The 22,830-nt window shown below is 38.8% G+C and overlaps 1 protein-coding gene across 2 annotated transcripts in view; it reads left to right on the forward strand.

Annotated features, from left to right (window-relative positions):
- Rictor (RPTOR independent companion of MTOR complex 2) overlaps positions 1–22,830 on the forward strand; it is a 93,146-nt gene that overhangs the window by 40,787 nt on the left and 29,529 nt on the right. For both annotated transcript variants that reach the window (XM_021183026.2, XM_021183027.2), the window contains exons 6-15: positions 2,445–2,508; positions 7,268–7,394; positions 10,365–10,534; positions 15,186–15,253; positions 15,985–16,052; positions 18,933–19,015; positions 20,125–20,212; positions 20,619–20,709; positions 20,808–20,874; positions 21,003–21,083. In XM_021183026.2, the coding sequence (XP_021038685.2) occupies positions 2,445–2,508; positions 7,268–7,394; positions 10,365–10,534; positions 15,186–15,253; positions 15,985–16,052; positions 18,933–19,015; positions 20,125–20,212; positions 20,619–20,709; positions 20,808–20,874; positions 21,003–21,083 (907 nt within the window). The remainder of the gene's footprint in view (positions 1–2,444; positions 2,509–7,267; positions 7,395–10,364; positions 10,535–15,185; positions 15,254–15,984; positions 16,053–18,932; positions 19,016–20,124; positions 20,213–20,618; positions 20,710–20,807; positions 20,875–21,002; positions 21,084–22,830) is intronic.

Genomic DNA, 22,830 nt, shown 5'->3' on the forward strand with positions numbered 1-22,830 from the left:
TATATATATATATATATACATACATACATACATATACACACACACACACACACACACACACACACACACACACCGTGTACCTGCCTGGTGCCTGAATTGGTCAGAAAAAATGCACCAGATCTTCTGGAACTAGAGTTACTAAAGGCTGTGAGCCACCATGTGGGTGCTAGGAATTGAACCTGGGCCCTCTATAAGATAGCAACAGCTCTTAACCATGGGGCTCTTAACCATTGTCAGTGAGTGTGTGTCCGTCTGTGTCTTCTACCTGTTCCTTACTCTCAGTCAGTGCCCTCTACAGGGTTTTATATGCTGCAGCTTACCCTCCCATGGCACTCAGGTCACTGTGCTGGGTCATCTTACGTCACCCATGTATCTGAACCCACCCTTACTGGATTTTTAACCTTCGTTAGTTTGTTTGTTGTTAACGTCATAGTTCAAGGCTTATTACTCCTCACCTAACTTTATTCCAGACTGCCCTGCCAGTAAGTCTTCCTCTTTAATGCTTGCTTCAGTTATTGCCTTATGAATTATCTGTTTAAAAATTTGTTTCTGCTTTTATTTTTCCATCTCTATTTTCACAGACATACTAAACCACAGTTATTTTTGAAGTTCTTATATGTAAATCGTCTGTATTTTTTTTTCTGTTGTCATTTTTTTTTTTTTAATTTGGAGTTCTTGAGACTTTTGGGTATTTGTTTTAAAACATGGCTTATAACAACTAGACTATGTGCAAACATTCATGTTTAAGATTTCTGGCACTGGATAATGTTATCATTTTCCTTTGAGGAGAGTTTTATTCAAGAGTCTTGCCTTACTGCACTAGTTTAGATGTTTGTTTGGGTTTTTTTTAGATTTATTTATTTATGAGTACACTGTTGCTGTTTTCAGACACACCAGAAGAGGGCATCAGATCTCATTATAGATGGTTGTGAGCCACCATGTGGTTGCTGGGAATTGAACTCATGACAGAGCAGCCAGTGCTCTTAACCATTGAGCCATCTCTCCACCTCACTAGTTTAGGTTTTGCTAATGTTCAAAGTAGCAGTGATTCGGAGTCTAAAACTAGAACTGAGATCATTTAGCAGAGCCTCCTCCTTGGCCAGCCCCAGCTGGAGAATCTTTCTTAGTCAGTTAATTATTTCCTGCATCTCTGCTCTGTTCTTGTGCTTCTCAGAGTAGGCTTTTACTGGGCTCATTAGAGCCTAATCCTGCCTTTGCACAGCATAGAGCCTGTCCAGTGCTTTGGTGAGAGCATTGATACAGATGTTTAAGCTCATAATCCTGTCCTTCCCTCCTTTGGGCACTTACCTGCCTTCAAGGACATCTCTGTCAGTCCTGCAGGGCTCCTGCTGCCCCACAGCTGGGGCTGACCATGTTCCCAGTGGAGATGGCGTGATGGACCGTGAGGCTCCTCAGCTTGTCTTTTCAGGGTTGAGTAGCAGTTGTCTGCAGGAAGCTTGTCAGCCTTTAGAGTTAGTTTTGGCAGAGGATTGGGTATGATCCAAGCTTTCTGGTTGTAGCTAAAAATGTAAATCTTTATCCACATGATTTTGTGTGTGTGTGTGTGTGTGTGTGTGTGTGTGTGTGTGTGTGTGTGTGACAGAGACAGACTCTGTAGAGAGTTAGTTGCTGGACTTGAGCAAACACTCCAGCTCTTCCCTGTTTATTTCTAAATTCCATTTAGACAAACCAGAAATGCTTTGAATAGTAACTTACCTAATTATAAAACATTGGTTAAAATAGGAACTGCCTAACATAGTTTTTGAGTAATTTTGTTATGACATAAAACAAAATTTATTATATTTTATCTTATTTTATTAAATGTTATCTAAGTGATACTTGATCAAATATTATTGAAGAGAATTCTGAATTTAAGTTATTTAGTAAAATAGTGTTGTTGTTGTTTTTTTGAGACAGAATCTCACTACTATGTAGTTCTGGCTGTTCTGGAACACCCTGTAGGCCAGGCTGGTCTCAAACTCAGAGCTCCACCTGTCTCTGTTTCCAAGGGCTGGGATTAAAGGTGTGTACCATGCCTGGTTAAAATAGGATCTTACATTGAATAAGACAGTCATGATGGATACAATTCAATCTGATTAAAATCACAAGCTAAGACAATGTGGAAATGGTTCCTTTAGAGTATATATACACTGCTGTGACTCACCAGGTCAGGGAACTCTTCCCACGTATGTGATGCTTAGCTTCATTTGTATGTTGTGATTCTTTCTTGATAGGTGTAGCACCTTTTCCCCCCCTTGAGATTTTATCTCATATTTCTGGTAATATTTATCACTAGAGTACATTAAATATTTGCTGTTACTGTAAAAGCATGTACTACAGTTTTAATACACTATACTGGACTCTGAAGGTAAATGTGATCTAATATTCTGTAAGGTATTGTTACACAGGATTTCCCAATGACTGGTGCATTATTTGTTATTTAGGTGCATTGACATTCAGCAGAGCAACGAGGTGGAGAGGACACAAGCCCTTCGCTTAGTCAGAAAGGTAGGCTCCGTGTGTGAGGGCGGAAGGGTGCTGAGTGCGCTCAGTGTCATGCTGCTAAAGAATGACTTTTCATTAAACACTTTAATTTTGTTAAGAGATTTTATGAAGTACATAGAGCTGTTACACATGTGAAGCGTGACTATTTGTGTAATTAGTATATGTGATTGAGATAGCTAGAATATTCTCAGGAAATGATCGTGCTGAGGGGGGTTTCTGTCTGTAGTGGACATGTAAATGTAGTTACAGCTTAATTATTAGACAATGGATTCTTTGCGCACAACTATCCTCCTCTGTCTCTGATATGTGGCCGTTTCTTAGCTAACAGTATGAAATGGATGTCACAAACAGGGGCTCATCACTTTCAAGATGAGTTTGGCCACAACCCATGGGCACTTGTGACAAACAATTGGGCTGACATCTTTACAGTATAATATGCTACAGTTTAAGCCCAGTAAAGGATTTGATTAAAGGCAGTTCACAATGCTTCTGAGATCCCTCCCCTGTCTGTTGTAGTTGTGATTTACTCATGACCAACTAGGAAAGGAAACAGAAAGTAAAGTCGGTTGGGACACATCCTGAAACAAGTATCATATCTTTCCCTTTGATGCAGTGTATGTTTGTGGATGTGAAATGTCTAATATTATTATTACTGATGTTTTAAAGCTGGGTCTGACTATGTGGCTTAGCTGGGTGAGATAGACTACAAAGCCCAGGATGGCCTCAAACGCTTGACCCTCTTGCCTCAGCCTCCCTAATGCTAGGATTACAGGCGTGCATCACTGACTTCAGCTTTCAACTATTGATTGATTGAATTTATTAGCTGTCTCTTTTTTCTTTTTACTGTCTTTGAATCCATTGCGTGTTTGAGACAGGGGGCTGCAGAGTTAGTATACTGACGTGTTTGCTTCCTTCCCAGTTAACCTCAATGGTTTAGTAATGGTCCGCAAGTTCACTGTAGTAAAGAATAAGGGAAGGATGAGGTTCTTTAAAGAAGGTTGAAGTTCTGTTCAGGTGATATTGGGAAGAGGCTTGGAGACTTTTGTTTTAAGAAAATGGTTAGCTTTGAACTATGATTTGGCTTCTCATATTTATATTTTAAAACAACCTATATTTTTTGTTTGTTCATAAATTCTTCCTAATGCTATGAGTACTCATGACAAGAAACAAAAATTTCTTCCTGTAGAACAGCTTGGAGCTTGGAGTTATATTTTCTGAATAGATTGCATTAAAAATAAATTATATGCTAAAAATAATAATCCTAGCATCTTTTTTCTAAAGTCTGTTTTCCAAGAGGGGAGATTAGTGAGGAGAGAGCTCTGGTTCTACAGTTTGTCACTCTCATTCTTCAGGGGAAGTCGTGACGCAGATCCTAGAGCATTATGTTCGCTTCCCTGTCACTGTTTTACTGTCACATACAGAGGAAGGAACCTCAAGAGAGAGCTTGACTGTATACTGAATAAATAAAAACAAGCAGAGAGTATAGGTATCATAAAAGCAATGTATCCTTTTGTTATTAATGAAATAGTCTTGCAGAACCTCTAAAAATATTTAGGGGACCCTTCATAATTGTTGACCTATATGTGCTTTCAGAAGAAAAGATAGTATCTAATAGATTCAAACAGTTGACCCCCAAGTTTTTGGATTATTTAGTAAATATTCTGTCTCCCCCATATGTCTGTTTCTCTGTTTAGGGAGCGTGTATGTGTGTGTGTGTGTGTGTGTGTGTGTGTGTGTGTGTGTGTGTGGTGGGGGTTGTTAAGAAAGAGGCTCACTCTCTCACCTAGGCTGGGCTTAAGCTACTGGAGATCCTCTAGCTACCTTATACATGCTAGGATTATAGTTGTGAGCCATCATGCCTATCTTGTATACGTTAAAATTTAATTTATAACATAGTTTCATTAAATTGTACTCTTAAAAATAATTTAATAGCAACATAACACAGAGACAGTTTAATTCCATTGTTTCCCGAGGTACAAATCATTGGTATGTTATTACTTTAAAAAGCAATAGCCATATAATATACATATATAAAATTTGTTATCTATTTATTACTTGGTAGTAACTATAAGCCAAGATAAAACTTATAGGCTAAGAGAAAGCTATAGACTAAGATAAAACATAGGCTAAGAGAAAATAAGTACATATAATGTATTATACATATTTTCTTGATAGAAACTATATAGGCCAAGAAGAAGAGCTATAGTGTTTGGATTCTCTTTCATTTAGCTAAAAGTATTAAAACATTTGATGAGTAAAGGCTGTCCGTTAGCATTAGAGGTACATGGGTCCTTTCTCAGCAATACCTGGACCCTGAAATCAATAAGGGGCAGGTGGATCTGGAGGCCAGAGGTCTGTGTCTGGGGATTTCTTCTGTTTCATTTCAGGATCTATCCTTGAACCTAGAGCTTATCTATCCAGCTAGACTGGCTTGCCAGTGAGCTCTAGAAAGCTGCCATTCTCTGAACCCAGAAGTGGATTTAGAGGTGCTCCATATGATAGGTGAGGTGATACGCCAGGGCACCTGAATAACTCAGGACCTCATAGTTGCAGAGTAGGCTTTTTTACTGACGGCACTGTCTCTTCAGTTTCCTCCAAAGTTAAGTGTTTTTTTTTTTTAAATTCATTTTCCTCATGCACGTGTGTGTGGGGGTGTGGTGTGTGCCCTGATACACAAGTCGATGTCAGAGGACAACTTGCAAGAGTGAGTTTTCTGCGTTGAGTATGCGGGTCCCAGGGTATGAGCTTAGGTATTGAGGCTTAGCTGCAGCCACCTTTACCCACTGAGCCATCTCACCACTTCATTAATTCCTTTTATTCAAACATTTGTTTTATTAATACTTTGATGATTCTTACGATAATAACTCAGGCTTTTTATATGCATTCAACATGTTTAATACCTAGCTTCTTTACCTAGGAGCAATTAAGGAATACTTCAGTCACGTTCCCTTATCTTCTTGGCACTTTTTCTTTTCAGTGTCTTTCATCTCTTCTTTCTTTTCTCATTCCTTCCAGTATTCTTTTCTGGTTTTGTCTTACACGATCTCTAGGGTTTGCCACCAGGCAGCTGCTCCTATGCTTTCTTCTCATTACTGCACCAGGGCTGGTCAGTAAAGTCCATGCTGTGAAGGCATTAGGCGCAGACTTCAGGCCGAGGCTAGGCACAGTGGCTTGCATGTGTAATCCTCCTTGTGGGGAGAGGGTAAGGGAGACAGACAGACAGGCAGACCCCTGCAGCTCTTGACTAGCCATTTTCGCTGTGTCATTAAGCTCCAGGTTCAGAGAGCAACCCTGTCTCAAACATAAAATGGAGAGTAATTGAGGAAAACATCCAACATTGGTATCTGGTTTCCACACACTGGGACATGTACACATGTACCTCCCCCTCCACACACTATAGAATACATTTTACTTCTTATCATGCTAACTTAATATTATATTCATATGGAATTTTTTTATTCATAAAATAAATAAAAGGGCTGTTTTCTTTTCCTTTTACATATAAGAATTCAATTTCGTGGAATCACATGCCTTTAATTTTCCACACCACTAAATAGTAGGAAATCCAGAGTGAGAACCCAGTGTGCAGATTCCTAGAGTCACATTGGCTAATGGGTGTTAAATACAACCTGCCTACCTTGGTTCTGCCAACCATTTCTATCCAAGCTGTCATCTGATGACATCATCCATGTAGGCAGAGGACCACCGTGACCTCAGTTATTGCTTGCTTCCCATTTACTTCCTCCTCTTTCTGTCCTCCAGTCCCCTTGCAGCTGCCTGTCTCTGAGCACTGTTGTCTAACTGCTTTGTGCCACTTGTGCAGATTTATTGCCTAGTCTTGAACTTGGCATTATATGTCTGTTCCTGCCAGAAAAGAAGATTGTAACCGTGGCCACAGAGCATGAAGCATGTCATGGCTTTTCCTTGATTGAGTGTTCGTAGGTCAAAGAGGAGAGCATCCTTTGAGCTCAGTGACTTTTTTTTAAAAAAATACTTTCTCTGCATGCATCCATCTCCCTGGAAAATAGCAATTATGATTTCATTTATAAAAATTTAATTTAATTTCATAGGCCTTAGTCATCGATCTCCTGTGTCAGAATACAAGGTCTAACTCTTCAGCAGGTTCTTAACGCCAGCAGTGTCCAGGAGAGGCTACTTTTCCTCCTCTCAAAACAAAACCACCTTCTCTTTCCCTGCCCGTGGCTGTTATTTTGAAATGGTTGTCTACCAGATAGTCTTAAACAGTAGTCTGCCACCTGCTTTATTTTCATTCTGCTTTCTGAATCATATGTAGACCCTCTTCACCTGTTTCCAGAACTGCAGTTGTATTGCCAATTTGACGTTTGACACGAGGTTCACCTGGAGTCTCATCACTTGGTTTCTGTATGGTCTACTGCACGGTTTTTCACATCAGGAGATTCTGGGTTAGTCAGTCTTCCTGACAGCTGAGGACAAGTGGAGGCAACATGAGGGACATGGAGATGGACCAGCCCTGGTGTGCATTGGGGACATTGAGGAGCTGTGTACGATGCCATTCCCGTTCTGGAGGGACTTAAAATCTTAGAGATAGCAAAATCTTGTCTAGTTTTAATCACTAGAAAAAGCCTGCTAGTTTTAATAATAGCCGTTTATACAAAGCTAAGTGTTAAAATCGCTGCCTGAGTCAAACAAGAATGTTGTGCCCTTAACTCGCTCCCTCCAAGTAAAATGAATTTTAAAATATACTAAACCTGAATTATTTTTTGATTCTTCTCTGTTACAGATGATTACTGTGAATGCTTCCTTGTTTCCTAGTTCTGTGGCCAACTCATTAATTGCGGTTGGAAATGATGGGCTTCAGGAACGAGACAGAATGGTCCGGGCTTGCATCGCCATCATCTGTGAACTAGGTCAGAATTGTCTTCCAGTCATGAAGAAAGGTTATAAAGCGCACGGAACGTTCCCCAATGTCTTTAAAAGGAAAATGCTCTGTCTATTGCTACAAAAAATATGAAAATGTACATTTGTGATAGAATATTAGATATTATTTATCAAATAATTCAGAAATTATGTTGTCACTTTTCATTTTTCAGATTTATGAAACTTGATTGTGTGTAATCCAATAATAACAATAATATCTACTAAAATCTAGCCTTCCTTGATTGATGATACAGTATCTTGATATAGTTTAAAAATAATAGCCTAGACTGTGCAGAGTAAATCCTAAAACCCTGTTTTATTAGAAATGAAAAGTTAGAGTGAAAACAGACTAAAGACTGACTGCATGCACTGAGAGGAGACAAGTGATCAAGTCGTGCTCTCATAACGAGAGCTTATTATCTGGCACCAAACAAGTGAGTGTTGCAGAGCAGACAAGCAAAATAATAAGAGGAAAGTAACGGAGTGAAAGCAAGTCCTCCCCAGATACCCACATGGCTCATCACTACAGTGTAAACGTTTAGCCTCGTTTATTATCAGTGCAATATAATTTTAAGTAGAATGAAAACGATGGGGTTTGTTTGTGTGGTTGTTTGTCTGTGTGGTTGTTTGGTTGTTTTTGGTATTATCAAAAAGTAGACATTGTAGAGATCATATTCATCTCGGGATAATAAATTAATAAAGTTTAAGTTAAAAAAGAAGAGCCACTCTACCACTAAAGACTGTCCTGCTGTAGAAACAAGGTCAGAAATGTGATTACGAAAATTATAAAAGTTTTACAATATGCCAATGTATGAGATGCCTAGAAAACTATATTGATTGATACGTATCATAAACTGAAGCAAAATGTAAATGGGTGAGGAACCAGGATAGGAAAGACAGGAAATGCCAGATCCTATGGTCAGCAGGGTGGAGTGAGGGTGACATTAGTTTATTGTTAGGATGAAAGACCGATTGCTCGCCCTTCACTTATAGTAGGTAGCAGAAGAAAACATTGAAATACATAAACTCCAAGTTGAGAAATTCCTTAATAAGGTAGAAAAATCTAATAAGAGTTCTTTTAACTAGAAAGTTTTTAAAAAATACATATTTTGGAAACTCACTGAAACAAATGGGTTTTAAAAATAAATACTGATAACCAGTTGCACGAAAGTAGAAATACATGGTAGGTCAGAAGCCACAGAAGTGATTGCAGATGTTGAGGCAGCAGTGGTCCTACACACCCCTGTCCAGAAACATTGATAGATAAGTAGAAAAATGTCAACAGCTATACATGTAATGTATGTAGAGTAATGGGATAGTTATAAAGTGCTACTGAGACATGGAAGGACTAATCTTAAACGTGACCAGGCACAACAGAAGAAACCATGAACACTTGTGAGGAAAAGTAACAGGAGAGAATTTCTGTCAGGTCAACAGTGTTAACCTTTTGTATGGGTGTGCATGGTGTGTGCACATGCATGTGAAGACCAGAGGTTGACACTGTGTCTTCCTCGGTCACTTTGTACCTTATGCTTTGGAACAGCAGTCTTGGTAAACATTGTTTACATTGGTGAGGTCATGAAGATCAAGGATTAGAAAGCAGCTAAATGTCACTATAAAGATCTACAGAGAAAACAGGATCAAGTGCGATGACTCACATGATTACCACTGTGGGATGGTGAGAATTCAAATCTGATACATATCAGCATTAATAATCAGAATAGAATACATAAGTGTGTGTGTGAGGGGGTACTTTTTAGTGAGTCAAATGGAGTTTCAAGAAGATACAAGTGACCCAGCATACAGAATGGGCTCAGTGACTACAGCGGAGGGGGAGATGGGGACCAAGAGATTCCTGGCCTGTGTTGTTGGGATTTGTGTGCTACGATGCTGTGCAGCTCTGCCGCATTTCAGAGCACGGGAGAAAACCCGATTCTGAAGTCATTCGGGGAATAAACATGATGGAAGAAACATTTTTGGAAAGAAAAATAAAAACTACTATCTATCACTCATTTTTTTTAAGAGAAAAACTTTTTAACAAGTTGCATATTCTACTTTAAAACACATTGGCAAATCATTAGGAATAAAAAGGAAAGATGGGCTTAGTAACAAACACCTAGCTGTCATCTCAGCCTTGGAAGACAGAGCCAGGAAGAGACCAGTTGTCAAAGGCAGCTTGCAAATACAGCAAGCTTGTCTCAACAGAAGTAAAGTATAAAAATCAATTTGAGAAATGTGCTGGGATAATTATAAAATATGAGAAAAAATTGAGATTATTATCTCAATAATGTCATCTATCTCAATAAAAACTTCACGATGGAGTGAAATAAATAGAACTTAAGTCATTAAAATACACACATGCCAGGCGTGGTGATAGGCAGCTGTGATCCTAGCACTCGGGACAGACAGAGTGGTGCACAGGAAGCCTGCTGGAGCTCAGTGCTGACTTCCAGGCCCTATTTTCATAACAGAAATTCCACAGCAGAAAGCACAGACTACGTTCAGGGGCAGTCCTGGTCTTCAAAGGAAGATAAAAAGAGTTTTCATCTTAAAATTGAATATTCTTGTGTGTGTGTGTGTGTGTGTGTTTTGCATGTGTGTATTTTTATGAAAATAAATGATACACACTGTTTAAATCAAAATTAAAAACAAGAAGTTCTATAAAGTATTTGAAAAAAGCCTATGGGACTAATGTTTCCACAGTAAAATGAACTCTGAAACTGAAGAAAAATATTCAGTAAACTATTGTTCAAAGACATTTTAAAAGTCAGGCTTGGGGAAAGATATTAAATGATTTTAAATTAAATAAAGATATTAAATCAGTAGGAACCTGATATCTTTTGTAAATGTAGTTAATTAGAAAGTTTTAGGTTTTCCTAAAAGGAAACTAAGACGTAAGTAAAAGAGTAGCGTTTAAATACATAGTGCTGTGAATATAATTAGTCTTTCTTTCATTTTAGCACTTCAGAACCCAGAGGTGGTAGCCCTTCGAGGAGGACTAAACACCATACTGAAAAATGTGATTGATTGCCAATTAAGTCGAATAAATGAGGCTCTCATTACTACAATTTTGCACCTTCTTAACCATCCAAAGACCCGGCAGTATGTGCGAGCTGATGTAGAATTAGAGGTAGGCACCTTTTAGTATGCTTCTAATATAACTTAAAAATACTTATGTTTACTTAATGTGTATGGGGGTTTAGCCTTAATGTATGTCTGTGCACCATGTGTGTACAGGCCCACAGAGGCTAGAAGAGGGCGTTGGTACCCCAAGAACTGGCATTACAGATGGTTTTAAGTTCTCATGTGGGTGCTGGGAATCGAACTTTGATCCTCTGGAAGAGCAGCCAATGCTTTTAATGTTCGAGCCATCTCTCTAGCTCTAAAATATAAGTTTAAATAGAAAACTTTGCTTTGAAATTTTGAAATAGTAGACTCGGGTGCTATATTAACTGTCTAACCTATGTCAGTTTGGTTTATTCCCATTCTTTCTTATAGTTATTTGATTAGGAATGAGTTAAAAATGTTATTCTCAAGAATATTTCAGCAACATACAAAATGGTTCATTTTGTATTAGCCCTAAGAAGTTTCCTGAGCCAACTAAAGGATGAGTAAGATTGCACTAAGACATGCGCCTATGTAGGAAATGCACGGCTAATATTGTTTACCTTCAGCTAAGCGGGTTCCGTTTATTCATCAGTAATACTGAAGTTTTCTCAAGAACCATTTTCGGGGCTGAGGAGATGGTTCAGAGGGTAAAGCCCTTACTGTGTACCTGACAACCTAAGTTTGATTCTGGGACCCTCATAAAAGCTGGGTGTAGTTCAATCCTGTGATCTCAGCATTCCTGGAAAAAGCATAAGAGTTGGCTGAGAGCTCTTGTAGGTACCTCAGGGGCAGAAACAGAAGAATTCTGCCTCAGCTATAAGGTGGGAGAGAACAGAGTCCCCAAAAGGTATCCTTCAGTTTCTACATGCACACCATGGCATGTCTGCACCTGTACACCAATACCATACACTTACATATATAGTAAATTAATATTGAAAAATTAACAATGAAGAAACAATACACTTTGGTATTTGGCATACATTATTTAAAAAGTATGTCACATAAAATTTTAATTCAGGTAGAGTGTTTTATAGTTAAAGTAGTAAGGTAACTGTACACTCCTTCTTATAGGTGGTGCTAAGTGAGGATGACGGCGCATGACTGTAATCTTAGCAGTCATGAGGCAGAGGAGGGGTAGTGAATGGGAGAGGAAGCCGTCCAGGACTACTAGTGAGACTGCATCAGACAGGGCAGGTTGTTTTGGAGAACGCACTACATTATTGTCTATTGAAGGCAGCGTCTGGAATTAAGTCTAAATCAAGGAATTAAGTATGAAATTATAAATTATCTAGGACTTATGTTTATTATTTTCTAGTTATCTGAACCATTTTAGGGAAGGAGCCTTAACTGTAGTAGTTCTGATCATATTATGATTTCTTTTTCTTTTTTCCCCCTGTGATGCGGTCTTGCAATGGTCGGGGCTGGTCTCCAGATGGTAGGCTCCTAGGTCAGCCTGCCACATAGGTTGAATGATAGGCAGAACCAACAAACTTGGCATCAGGACTATTTTTAAGAACATTGCAGATGGTAAAGCTTTCTTCAGACTGTTATTACTAATAAATGTAATAAGCACAGTAGTCTCTCAGTGATTTTTAAATGTATTCTTTAGAGTCCTATGCCAGTATTGATATTTTATAGAGTGCTGTAATTTATTAAATAGAATAATATTAAAATTGAATATTTTTATAAGTGAAGAAGGTAAGTGTATAGACTCTTCCTATACATTATAAAGCAGACTAGCAACCCTTTATAGAAATGAAAATAACCTGCAAAGACTATGGTAGATTTCTAAACAAACCGTTGTATTATGTGCATACAACCATAAACACCGTTCTCCCTCAGGAACATGCCACCCAGTGGAAGAGAACCTGAGATGGTAGACTTTAGGCTGTCTAAGTTATGTTTGGGTGATCAGCATAGAACTCAGTGGCGAGAGCAGCAGCCTACTGTCCTATCGTGGGTGTGAGTGTAGCCTAGTATGGACTTGTTGGCTTTAGAGCTTTCGGCAGCAGGTCTTCTCTTAACTTAGATGTTTAATAGGGAAAATGAAGGTCATGGTTTTCAAACTTAAAAGAATTATTTCAAAAGTTAAATGTTCTAAATAACAAATCTTAAAAATAGTAGCTGTAGTACTTGGCAACTATATAAGCTTATATTTAGTTATATACATTTCCCAATATTCTAGTCTACCTAAAATGTGTTGTGTAATTCTTTACACTTAATAAATCTGGCTTCCCTGGCTGTTTATCACTTCTTCTGTCTTCCTTCACCCCCATGACTTCATTGTGGAATCAATTAGAGAATGCAATCTTTATTATATCAAATCAATTTTGTTTTCATTCTAAAGAAATTTGTTTTATTTTCTATAAGAACTATTCATAGTGTCCTTGACATCACCTTCCTTTTGTTAACAGAAGGTGTGCGACTAACTTAACGTTTTGTGTCTCGCTGTTTAGCTTAGCTGGTGCTCACTAGGAGTGAGTTTATACAGTTGTGTGTGATTGCTCACCGTTTGCAGGGTGATTTGTGGTGTGCTGGGGAAAACACTCAGTAAGCTCTTCCTGTGACATTAGAAAGATCAAGAACTGTTGGTGAACGTAGAGTACTAAAATAACAAACTACATACTTTGTAACCAATTTCTTGTTCTTAATATTTACCAAATTCTTAAAGTTGTTTAAATGGGTAAAAGGTCTCAGTTTAAACATATAAAATACATTCTGGAAAATTCTTGGCATGGTGCATGCCTATAATCATAGTACTTGGGAATCAGAGGCAGGCAGATCTCTCTTGAGTTCAAAACTGTGCTGATCTACATAGTGAATCCCACATCAACCAAGGCTACATAGTGAGAACTTGTCTTTAATTAAAAGAAAAAAAAAAAAAAGAATCTAATTGGGCCCGGAACGATGCTTCAGTGGTTAAGACCAGTCTGCTCCTTTAGAGGACCACAGTTAGAGTCCCAGCACCTGCCCATGTCAGACCTCTCACAGTCTCCGATAACTCTAGCTTCAGGGAGACCTGCCTCTTCTGGTCTCTGTGTACACCTGCACTCGTGCATGTATTTCCATACACATATCTAAAAGTACTAAAAAGAAACCTCTTTTAAAATCTCATTCTGGCTGTTAAGGAGGAAAAAAATCACCTAAGTTATATTGAAAATACTAGGAGAACACAGTAAGACACAGAACAGACAAGCATACTCAGTATGACTAGATTAGGGTATAACTTCTATTTAGCAACATCATTGGGATTGAATGAGTGGCTGCTTTCATTTATCTGCATAGAAAAGAAAATTAACCGCCTCTGATGGAAGATAACATCAAGTAATTTTTTTTTAATAAAATGACTGTGTTGGACATTCAGTCAGAAATTTCTAGACATGGCCTGTGTAGTTGGCTCAGTATGTAAAGTGTTTGGTTCGAGCACAAGGACCTGAGCTGGCATCGCCAGCATCCACATAGACAAGCCGGGTATGGTGGAGCATGCAGAGACACAGAAGTGGATGAACCCTGGTGTCTCCGTGGCCTTCTGGTCTGGCCTAAACAGTGCTCTGTAGGTTCGTTGAGACTGTCTTGGGAAGTAATGTGGACAGTGCTTGCACAGACAAGTTAACCCCCAACATCGACATTCATACACAAAGATATGATCATGTTACTGGAAACTCAAAAGAAAAAATGTTTTTCTTAGATCAGGAAGGGTTAGGGTTAGGGTTGGATGTGGTCAAAGACTTTTTTATTATGTGCTTCCCCTCCCCCCCTTCGGTTTGTTTATATAGTGTATCACATAGACAGATTTCCATATGTTGACCTATCCCAGCATTTCTGGGACAAAGCCAACTTGATCACGATGGATGATCCTTTTGATGTGTTGCTTAGGGAATAATCTACATAGAAAAAAAAAGACTTCAGGTAAACCACAGTTAATTTGTTCTGGGTGAAAATATGAAGAATTTTATCACAGCCTATACAAAATGAATCAAAAATGTGAAAAACAAATATCTAGAATTCAGAATTCTATAAAATTAAAATCTCACTGAGGACAAGGAGATTTCAATAGGAAATCGAAAGGGTCAATAAAAATAACCAGAGTAAATCACAATGAGGGTAAGGGGCACATAGGACACAGCACATGGAAGACAGCAGCTTCAGTCCTGGAAAGGAGGCAGAAGCAAGGTTCCAAAAAACAACTAAACTTTTCTAGATTTAACTACCTTTTATAAGAACATAAAATAAGTTGTCAGGCACTCCATTGTAGGATTACTAAACCCAGCTCACTTAAACTCTTATAAGCAACTTGAGAAGAAGAAACTGATAGAAAGATAAACTGCTTTCAGAAACAACAGTGTAACAGCTGATTTCTCAGCAGAAGAAATGGAGTCAAGGTGTGTTTGGTAGGGACCATAATGAACACTGAAGGAGATGACTACTAGCCCAAGCCAGAAGCACCTTTATGCCTGTGTCTGTTTTGTTTTAGATGTACATTATGCCTTAGTTAATGAATTAAAAAATCAGTTTGTACTTAAAATCATGTTACATTTTTTAAAATGAATTTGAAGAACAAATTCTTAAGTGGTTAATCCACTTAAAGGTGCAGAGAAATGGAATTAATTTTGTGCTAAAGAATGCTTTTTATAATAAAAATTTTTTATGTTTCTCTTTCCTTTTCTAATTAGCGAATTTTAGCACCCTATACTGATTTCCACTACAGACACAGTCCAGATACGGCTGAAGGACAGCTCAAGTAAGTGCCCTGCGTATCTGCTGGGACGTGGGGTGTCTGTTCCCAGTAAGCACTGATTGTTACAGAGCCAGAGAGTGGGAGGAGATGTCCTTGTTCATGGCTCAGTTGTACATCTCTCAGTTATATAGCACAGATTAAAGGATAGCATTGAGAAACTTAAAAGTTAACTAGTGATACAAACCAAGTCATTACTGGATTCTTCTTGTTATGAATGCAGGTGTTGCCCAGAGCTTCCTTAGCTCCTTGGTTACATGGTGTCGTTGCTGTGTGATGCTGAGCTGACTGTGCTCGGGTGCTCATTTGAAGCACATCTAAGAATACGTTTTCCGAAAGATCAAGATTTATGACTTAATTGTAATCCATGCTGTGGATTTGATTTTTAGTCATTTATTTATTTATTGCCTTACCATGTTATCCCTGACTAGCCAGACACCGGCTGTGTAGTCTAGCCTGACCCAGAGCCCACAGCAACACTCTCGTCTCTGTCTCCTGAGTGCTGAGATTGGAGGTGTGCACTACTACCACACACCTTAAAACTGAAGACCAGTTTATACTAAAAGTTGAGTAATGGCTTTAGAGTAGACCTGGTCTTTTTCAGAACATCTTGTTTTGATTTCAAATGTAAATAATTAACTTTAATGATAGACTTTTCTCTGATACATTATCAGCAAAAACTCACTTCAGTCTAAATTTTGTGTCTTTAATAACTGCCCACCCACACCTTGCAACAGAGAAGACAGAGAAGCACGATTTCTAGCCAGTAAAATGGGAATCATTGCGACATTCCGCTCATGGGCAGGTATGTTCTGAATATTCCTCAGTGACATAAAAAACTAAACTTTACTTAGTTTTTCAAATGTTTAATTGTTGTAGCATCTAATTTAAATATGAGTAGTTTTAAATGTATGGTAGTCAAGGAGATTTATCCAAAAGAAAAGACAGAAAATTTATAATAAGTAGGATACTGCATCCTGTATTCTGTGTATTGTATTGATATATACTCATTACATTTTCAACTCACTGTGCTAAAATGATTACCTGAACATTTTAAGAAAATCCAGCGTTATTTACCTCTTTCCCTGAGGCTCCCAAAGTAAAGGGCAAAAGATAAAAAAAAATTAAAAAGTGAGGGGGTTGTATGTATTACTTAAATATGGTATAGTAATGTCATAATTATTAAGTTAAGCAGGGTGTTAGGAGTCTCAAACTTGTTTATTATTTGTTTTTACAGTTTGTTTGTTCTGAGCCCAGGGCTTTATGCATGATGAGCAAGACCTCTACTCTCGAGCCTTGTCTCCAGGTCACCAGATTTCTTTAGTATAAAGAGTATACATGCTTCATTTTCCTATGGAGTAAATACTTAGTTTCATAATAGTACGACAGAGAGCTTAGAAGGGAACATTCGCTGCTCTGTACTTACCTTCCCACCTTACAGATACCTTTTCCATGCAAATATTTATCCCAGTCAGTAGGCTTCAGCTAGTATGTCTCCAGTTTGCTTCCTCTGCTCGCTTGGTGCCCCCGTGAGAACCCTGCCCTACCTATTTCACCTTTATGGACAACTGAGAGGTTGTATGTGGACCTAAGAGGAAACAACATCTCTCATACTTGTTTTCATTCATTTTCTGTTGTCAAAACAAAATACCAAAAAATAGGCGATTCATTTTAAAATCAAGATTTATGTGGTTCCCACTTCTGGAGGCATGAGCATCGTGTGGCGAGAAAGCTAGCCCACTAGTGCCAGGCTTCCCTCTCTTAGCTTTAGCTTGGGGATTTGTTAGGATGCCTCACCTAACAGGTCCTCCCCCCAAAGCTGAAAGTGTACAGCAGGGCACCACTAACCCCCCATGTTCTCTTTTAACAAGGACACGACTTCAGTCACTTTGCCCTTACTCCAAGATGATGCCATTTCTGACACTAGGTGTCCTCTACTGTTCCTCAGCCAGCTGCTGCTATAGCATCTTTACGTTACCCACACGCTGCACTGGGCTTTAACCACCAAGGTCACCTACTGCTCACTCAGCCTTCCTTCTTCTAGACTCTGCTTACCATCACTGCGTGCCTCGTTGTGGTCAGCCCCTTTTAAAGGCTGACCACATCGCACACTCTTTCTCCAGTGCCTTCCTGATGTGTTGATCTATGATGAGGATTGAACTAAGAACAATAATAGCATTTCAGTTACGACCTTGAAAATACTCTTCTAACAGAAGTAGTTTTCTAAATAGTGTTTTGATTCTGTGGCCCTATTTATAAATTAAATACAGTTTGCAGTGGTGATTCTACAACAAGTTTTAAAATTACAAATGACTTCCGGAGGGATAACTTTAGCAGCACAGATTTTCCACAAGTGTCAACACCTTTTTTACTCTGTTAGCACAGGGTAAGTAAGACTTAGATCTCTTACCGTAATCTCTGATTTCTCACACTGCTGTCAGATGTCAAAGTTGGGGACCTGCACTTCAAGGACTTAATTTTGCTTACTGTGCTGAACTTGAGAAATTATAGATACTCATGCACTCAGGCATACAAGTTGTTGGCCCTTAATATGGAACCCAGAATGCTATAGTAGTAGCCGAGGCTTTTGAGCAGTGACGTGAGCAGAAGATTGTACATGTGACCTGATGGGGCTAGTTGCACTCAGCATAAGAACGTTGAGTTCAGTCTCCAGGATATGTAGATAATGTATATTTGAAACCTAAATGAACTTATGTCCACATGTGAACTATCTCTTAGAATATATGCAGGAATTCTGAAATTTGAAAAAAAATTAGAATCTGAAACACATGGTTCTAAGGATGTTTGATAATGGACACTTCAGCCATTGTAGTGAGAAAGAGTCAGAGTCCTATGTGACTTTCAAAAACAGTTTCCCTACATTTTACTATAAAACATTTCAAAGAATTTACAAAACTGTGGTGATTAGCATGTATTCCCACTGTGTAGATTCTGTTATCTGTCTAAGGTCGGTCTGTCAGTGTGTCCCTCTATGTCTTCGTCAATCCATCTAAGTTTCTCTAATGTACCATGAAGCGCTTGCAGATGCAGCATTCTTTCATCCAGAAAGGGGGGGGGGGGGAGGGTGCACATGCGCACTGCTTGCTGTTGGCTTTTCATTCCAGTGTGTTGGTCTCACTTAAGCAGCTTGTATTTCACCATAGTTAATGGTCCTGAGTATTTTGTGCTTGCTACATACATATTTTTTGTGACACGGAATTTTAGTGTCTTTAACTTTAGTATCTGTAACTTAAAACTCTTTGACCTGTGAATTTTATTTGGAACGTGTTGCTTATTCCCCTTTGTACACTTAGGAGATGTTAGAACGAAGTTTCACAAGCATCATGCAGCATTTCACTGTAGTTTCAAGGAGTATTAGACAGGGAAACTATTGTGCTTTTTTCTCTCATGTTCTTACTCCCAGAGAAACATTTATTTATAGCCACCTCTGTGTTCAGTTTCTACATATGAAATAGAAATTAATAAGAAATTTAGGTGATGAGAATAATGTCAATTTCCAGGTAGGGAAATTCTGAGAATACTTGGTATCTATTATTTATATGATATCAAGTATAATAACCAAATAATATAATTTAACTTGGGAAAAATCACAGATTTTTATATTGTGACACATTATTGTAGAAGTTCTTTCTTAGTTTAATTTTTAAACTTTTATCCTCTTCAGGTATTATTAATTTATGTAAGCCTGGAAATTCTGGGATACAGTCTCTAATTGGAGTACTTTGCATACCGAATATGGAAATAAGGGTAGGTAACAGTTACTGTAACTCTTACATGCCTAGACCTTTAGAAGTGACACTAGAGGCTGGAGAGAGGCCCCTTAGTAAGGGCAGCTCGTGCTCTGGCCCAGGACGCAGGCCAGGCTCCAGCATGCCTCATAGCATCTCCTCAGCTCTCCTTAGGCATCTACACACATGCACACAGATTCTTTACAAATCATGTTAGCTCAAGTTGTTCTTTAAGTTGGCAATTTTTAGTTTACAGCATTTTTCAGTACATGAATACTTCAGAGTAATATATAAATCACTTAAAATACTGTTAGGAGTGGCAGTTTTATTAAAACGAGTTAAAATATAAATGAATTATAGTTTATTAAAACAATGCAAGTGAAGTAGAAGGGTATTCTTATTTTATGAGTCAAGTGTAGAACAAAGTAGATACTATGTTTACGTAGTCATTTATATACTTTTGATACCACGTGACCATGCTTTTATCTTGAAGATGGTGATTTTTTTACTACAACTCTTAGGTGTTCATTTATTAGCAATATTTCTAAATTATTGTTATTATAATTAGTAAGTTTATATTAAAGAGCTAAACCAAATTGAATGTGGGGAAAACATATATTAGCTTTTAAGCTATCTTTTCCCTTAAATGTTTTTAATTTCATTTCTCCATTTTGCCTTCTAGTTTTTTCTTTAAGTGAACGTTCCTGTATGAGGAAGAACTGTTAGAAAGCATTGGCTGGGTGTGCATGGAAGCGGGGGGGGGGGGGGGGGGGGGGGGGTGGTTGCTGATAACTCACAGAGCTCTGCTCAAGAAACAAAGGAGCAGTTCTGTTCACCTTTGATTTTTTGATGTGTTGGGAATCAAACCCTACAATGTCCACTGAACCACCCTTCTGACCACCAGCTGGCCTCTATGCCTAGACATGGAAAGAAGTGAAATCTCTTTCCAAATTTGTACAGTGGTGATAAGGAAAGATTAAAAAATTAAATGACATATATGTTAAATATTTAGTAATTATCCCCTAGGTATATATGTTTCTGTTACTTTGTTATTCTGTAAACATGATCTTTTAAAAGCCATTAAGGACTTTTTCTGTAGAAATAAGTGGACTGTACTTGTTGTTCCAGCGAGGTCTGCTCGAAGTGCTCTATGACATCTTTCGTCTCCCTCTGCCTGTTGTGACGGACGAGTTCATAGAAGCTCTGCTCAGTGTAGGTAGGTTCTGAAGGGCACCAGGGTCTGCCGCTTACATTTCCGTAGGACTTGATGCAAACCGCTTACTAAATAGAAATATGAACAGTTGGACTTCTTTCTGGTGATTAAAGATTCATAAGATGCCTGAGTCTCCAAGTGAGGGGAGTTACAAGGGTGTGCCCTCCCAGAAACAGTTGGGTGTGTTGCATGTGCGTGTACAGGTATGCACACTTCCTAATGCTGCTGTCACAGGCACATACCTCTTGACAAGCCCACCCCTGTGCCAGTCATGACACAATCCCCATCTCTTCCCCAGTGTTATTTTAGAACCACTTTGAAGTTTTTGTAGCCTGGATAGCTGATAGTCCCATTCTTGTCTGTTTCAGTATTGCCTGATCTGCTAACAACCTCATTTTAATTCTTTTAGATCCAGGAAGATTCCAGGACAGTTGGAGGCTTTCAGATGGCTTTGTGGCAGCTGAGGCAAAAACTATTCTTCCCCATCGTGCTAGATCCAGGTAGACCTTAGATAGAAAAGGGATGACCACTTATTAATAACCTCACTGCTTTTATGTTCCGTGAAACATCTAAACTGTGGCTGTGCTTTTGCTTCCAGGCCAGACCTCATGGACAATTATTTGGCTCTGATACTCTCTGCATTTATTCGGAATGGACTTTTAGAGGTAACAGTTACAAACCTTTATCTTACATTGCTGTTCAAAAACTTCCTAGGAGTGCAAACCAGGTCTGGTGCAGAAATGTGTTGACCTGCACTGCTGGGCAACACTGGTGCTTCCTTCTTGCCTCCTAGGGCTTGGTCGAAGTGATAACGAACAGTGACGACCACATCTCAGTGAGGGCGACCATCCTTTTAGGAGAGCTCCTGCATATGGTGAGTACTATGACTTTTGCCTTGTGGTTGGACTTGTAGGATCTTAAATCGGGTTAAATGAATGGTGTTACTTTTGATAGCTCATAGAATATATTAATAATATTGCCAAAGCCTTTGGTGGCTATTCCTGGTAGATTTAAATTTTTAATATTAACTGGTTTTATAAATGTAACAAGTGTCAAAAGTACAAAATACTGAATGCTGATATTTTTTGAAAAAGTTCTAAATATAATTGTTTTACCTGAGTGTCAGTGATTTCCACAAATTAATAGTTTAGGTTCACAGACTGAGAGTCTGGGGCGAGGCCTCGGGTAACTACATCATTTTATGACCTTTCTAACAATTAGAAACTATTGGCCTTTGACATTGAAGTGATTTTTTGACACGTGTTTTTCATACACATCAGTGGCTTACTTCTACTGTCAAGAATTAACACTGCCCCACCCCCACCTGGCTCCTAAGCGTTTCTGGCTGGGCATGCTAGTATTCTTTTGATCTTAATCTCAGGAAGCAAAGGCAAGAGAATGTCTGAGTTCAAGGCCAGCTTGGCCTACTGGTGAATGTCAGAACAGCCAGGGCTACTTATCAGACACCACCTCAGAAACCAACACCAACCAACCGTGCTTCCTCCTTTCTTCCATCTCTTTTCTCCCTCCGTGGCAGCTGAGCTGTGTGTGTGAGGTAAAGTCCGTCTTTTTAATCAGTGACTTAGCCACTTGCTCTGACCTCATTGAGCCTATTGGTAAAAACACTAAACAGTACCGCAGACTCAGGTCAGATGAGCTGTATGTTGGTTCTCAGATACCACTTCCTCTGCAAACACTGGAATTCATTTCCTTTATATGAAGGAATCTTTTGATAGAAATTTAATCTTTTTCTGTGAGCCCCAGAATTCTGTGATTCTTAGGAAAGATAAAAGCAGGTTGGATTAAATGATAGCAATATTCAATGCTTTTTATTATATCTTCTCCTTCTTTACATTTAATAAATGTACTTATCAGTAGAAAGCTGGTTGGGTAGTTAATTTTTTTCTGTCACCGGGAAATAATGTTTCTATTTAAGGATTGCTGCTACAAGGGACCAACGTGTTCTGGGGTAGATATAGCACAACCTCTCTACTTTTCTCAAATACAATGCTTTGCTACATAATTCTCCAGATCATGAAAGAAATGAGATTGGCAACTTTTTTGTTTTTGTTTTTGTTGTTTTTTGTTTTGTTGTTTTTGGTTTGTCCGAGACAGGGTTTCTCTGCATAAACCTGGTTGTCCTGGAACTCACTTTGTAGACTAGGCTGGCCTCGAACTCAGAAATCCACCTGCCTCCACCTCCCGAGTGCTGGGATTAAAGGTGTGCGCCACCACACCCAGCTTAAGATTGGAAACTTTTAGAAGCCATATTTAATAATAACATATGATAGTAGCTTTATTAATTTTTATTCGTTAAAATATTTTATAGTGTGTGTGTGTTTGTCTGTGTCCGTTTGTGTGTGTACAATTGTGCCCTGGTGCACTGAGGGTCAGAAGGCAACTTTGCAGTTGTTCTCTCTCTCCTTGCCATGTAGATCCTGGGGTAAAACTCAGGTCCTCATATTTAGTGGCAGATATCTATCCTGCAGAGCTATCTCATTCTTACTGAAATTTGATGGGATTAAGAATTAGAAGTATGCCGGGCGGTGGTGGCGCATGCCTTTAATCCCAGCACTCGGGAGGCAGAGGCAGGTGGATTTCTGAGTTCGAGGCCAGCCTGG

Source organism: Mus caroli, chromosome 15, assembly GCF_900094665.2.
Source record: "Mus caroli chromosome 15, CAROLI_EIJ_v1.1, whole genome shotgun sequence".
Classification (NCBI taxonomy): domain Eukaryota; kingdom Metazoa; phylum Chordata; class Mammalia; order Rodentia; family Muridae; genus Mus; species Mus caroli.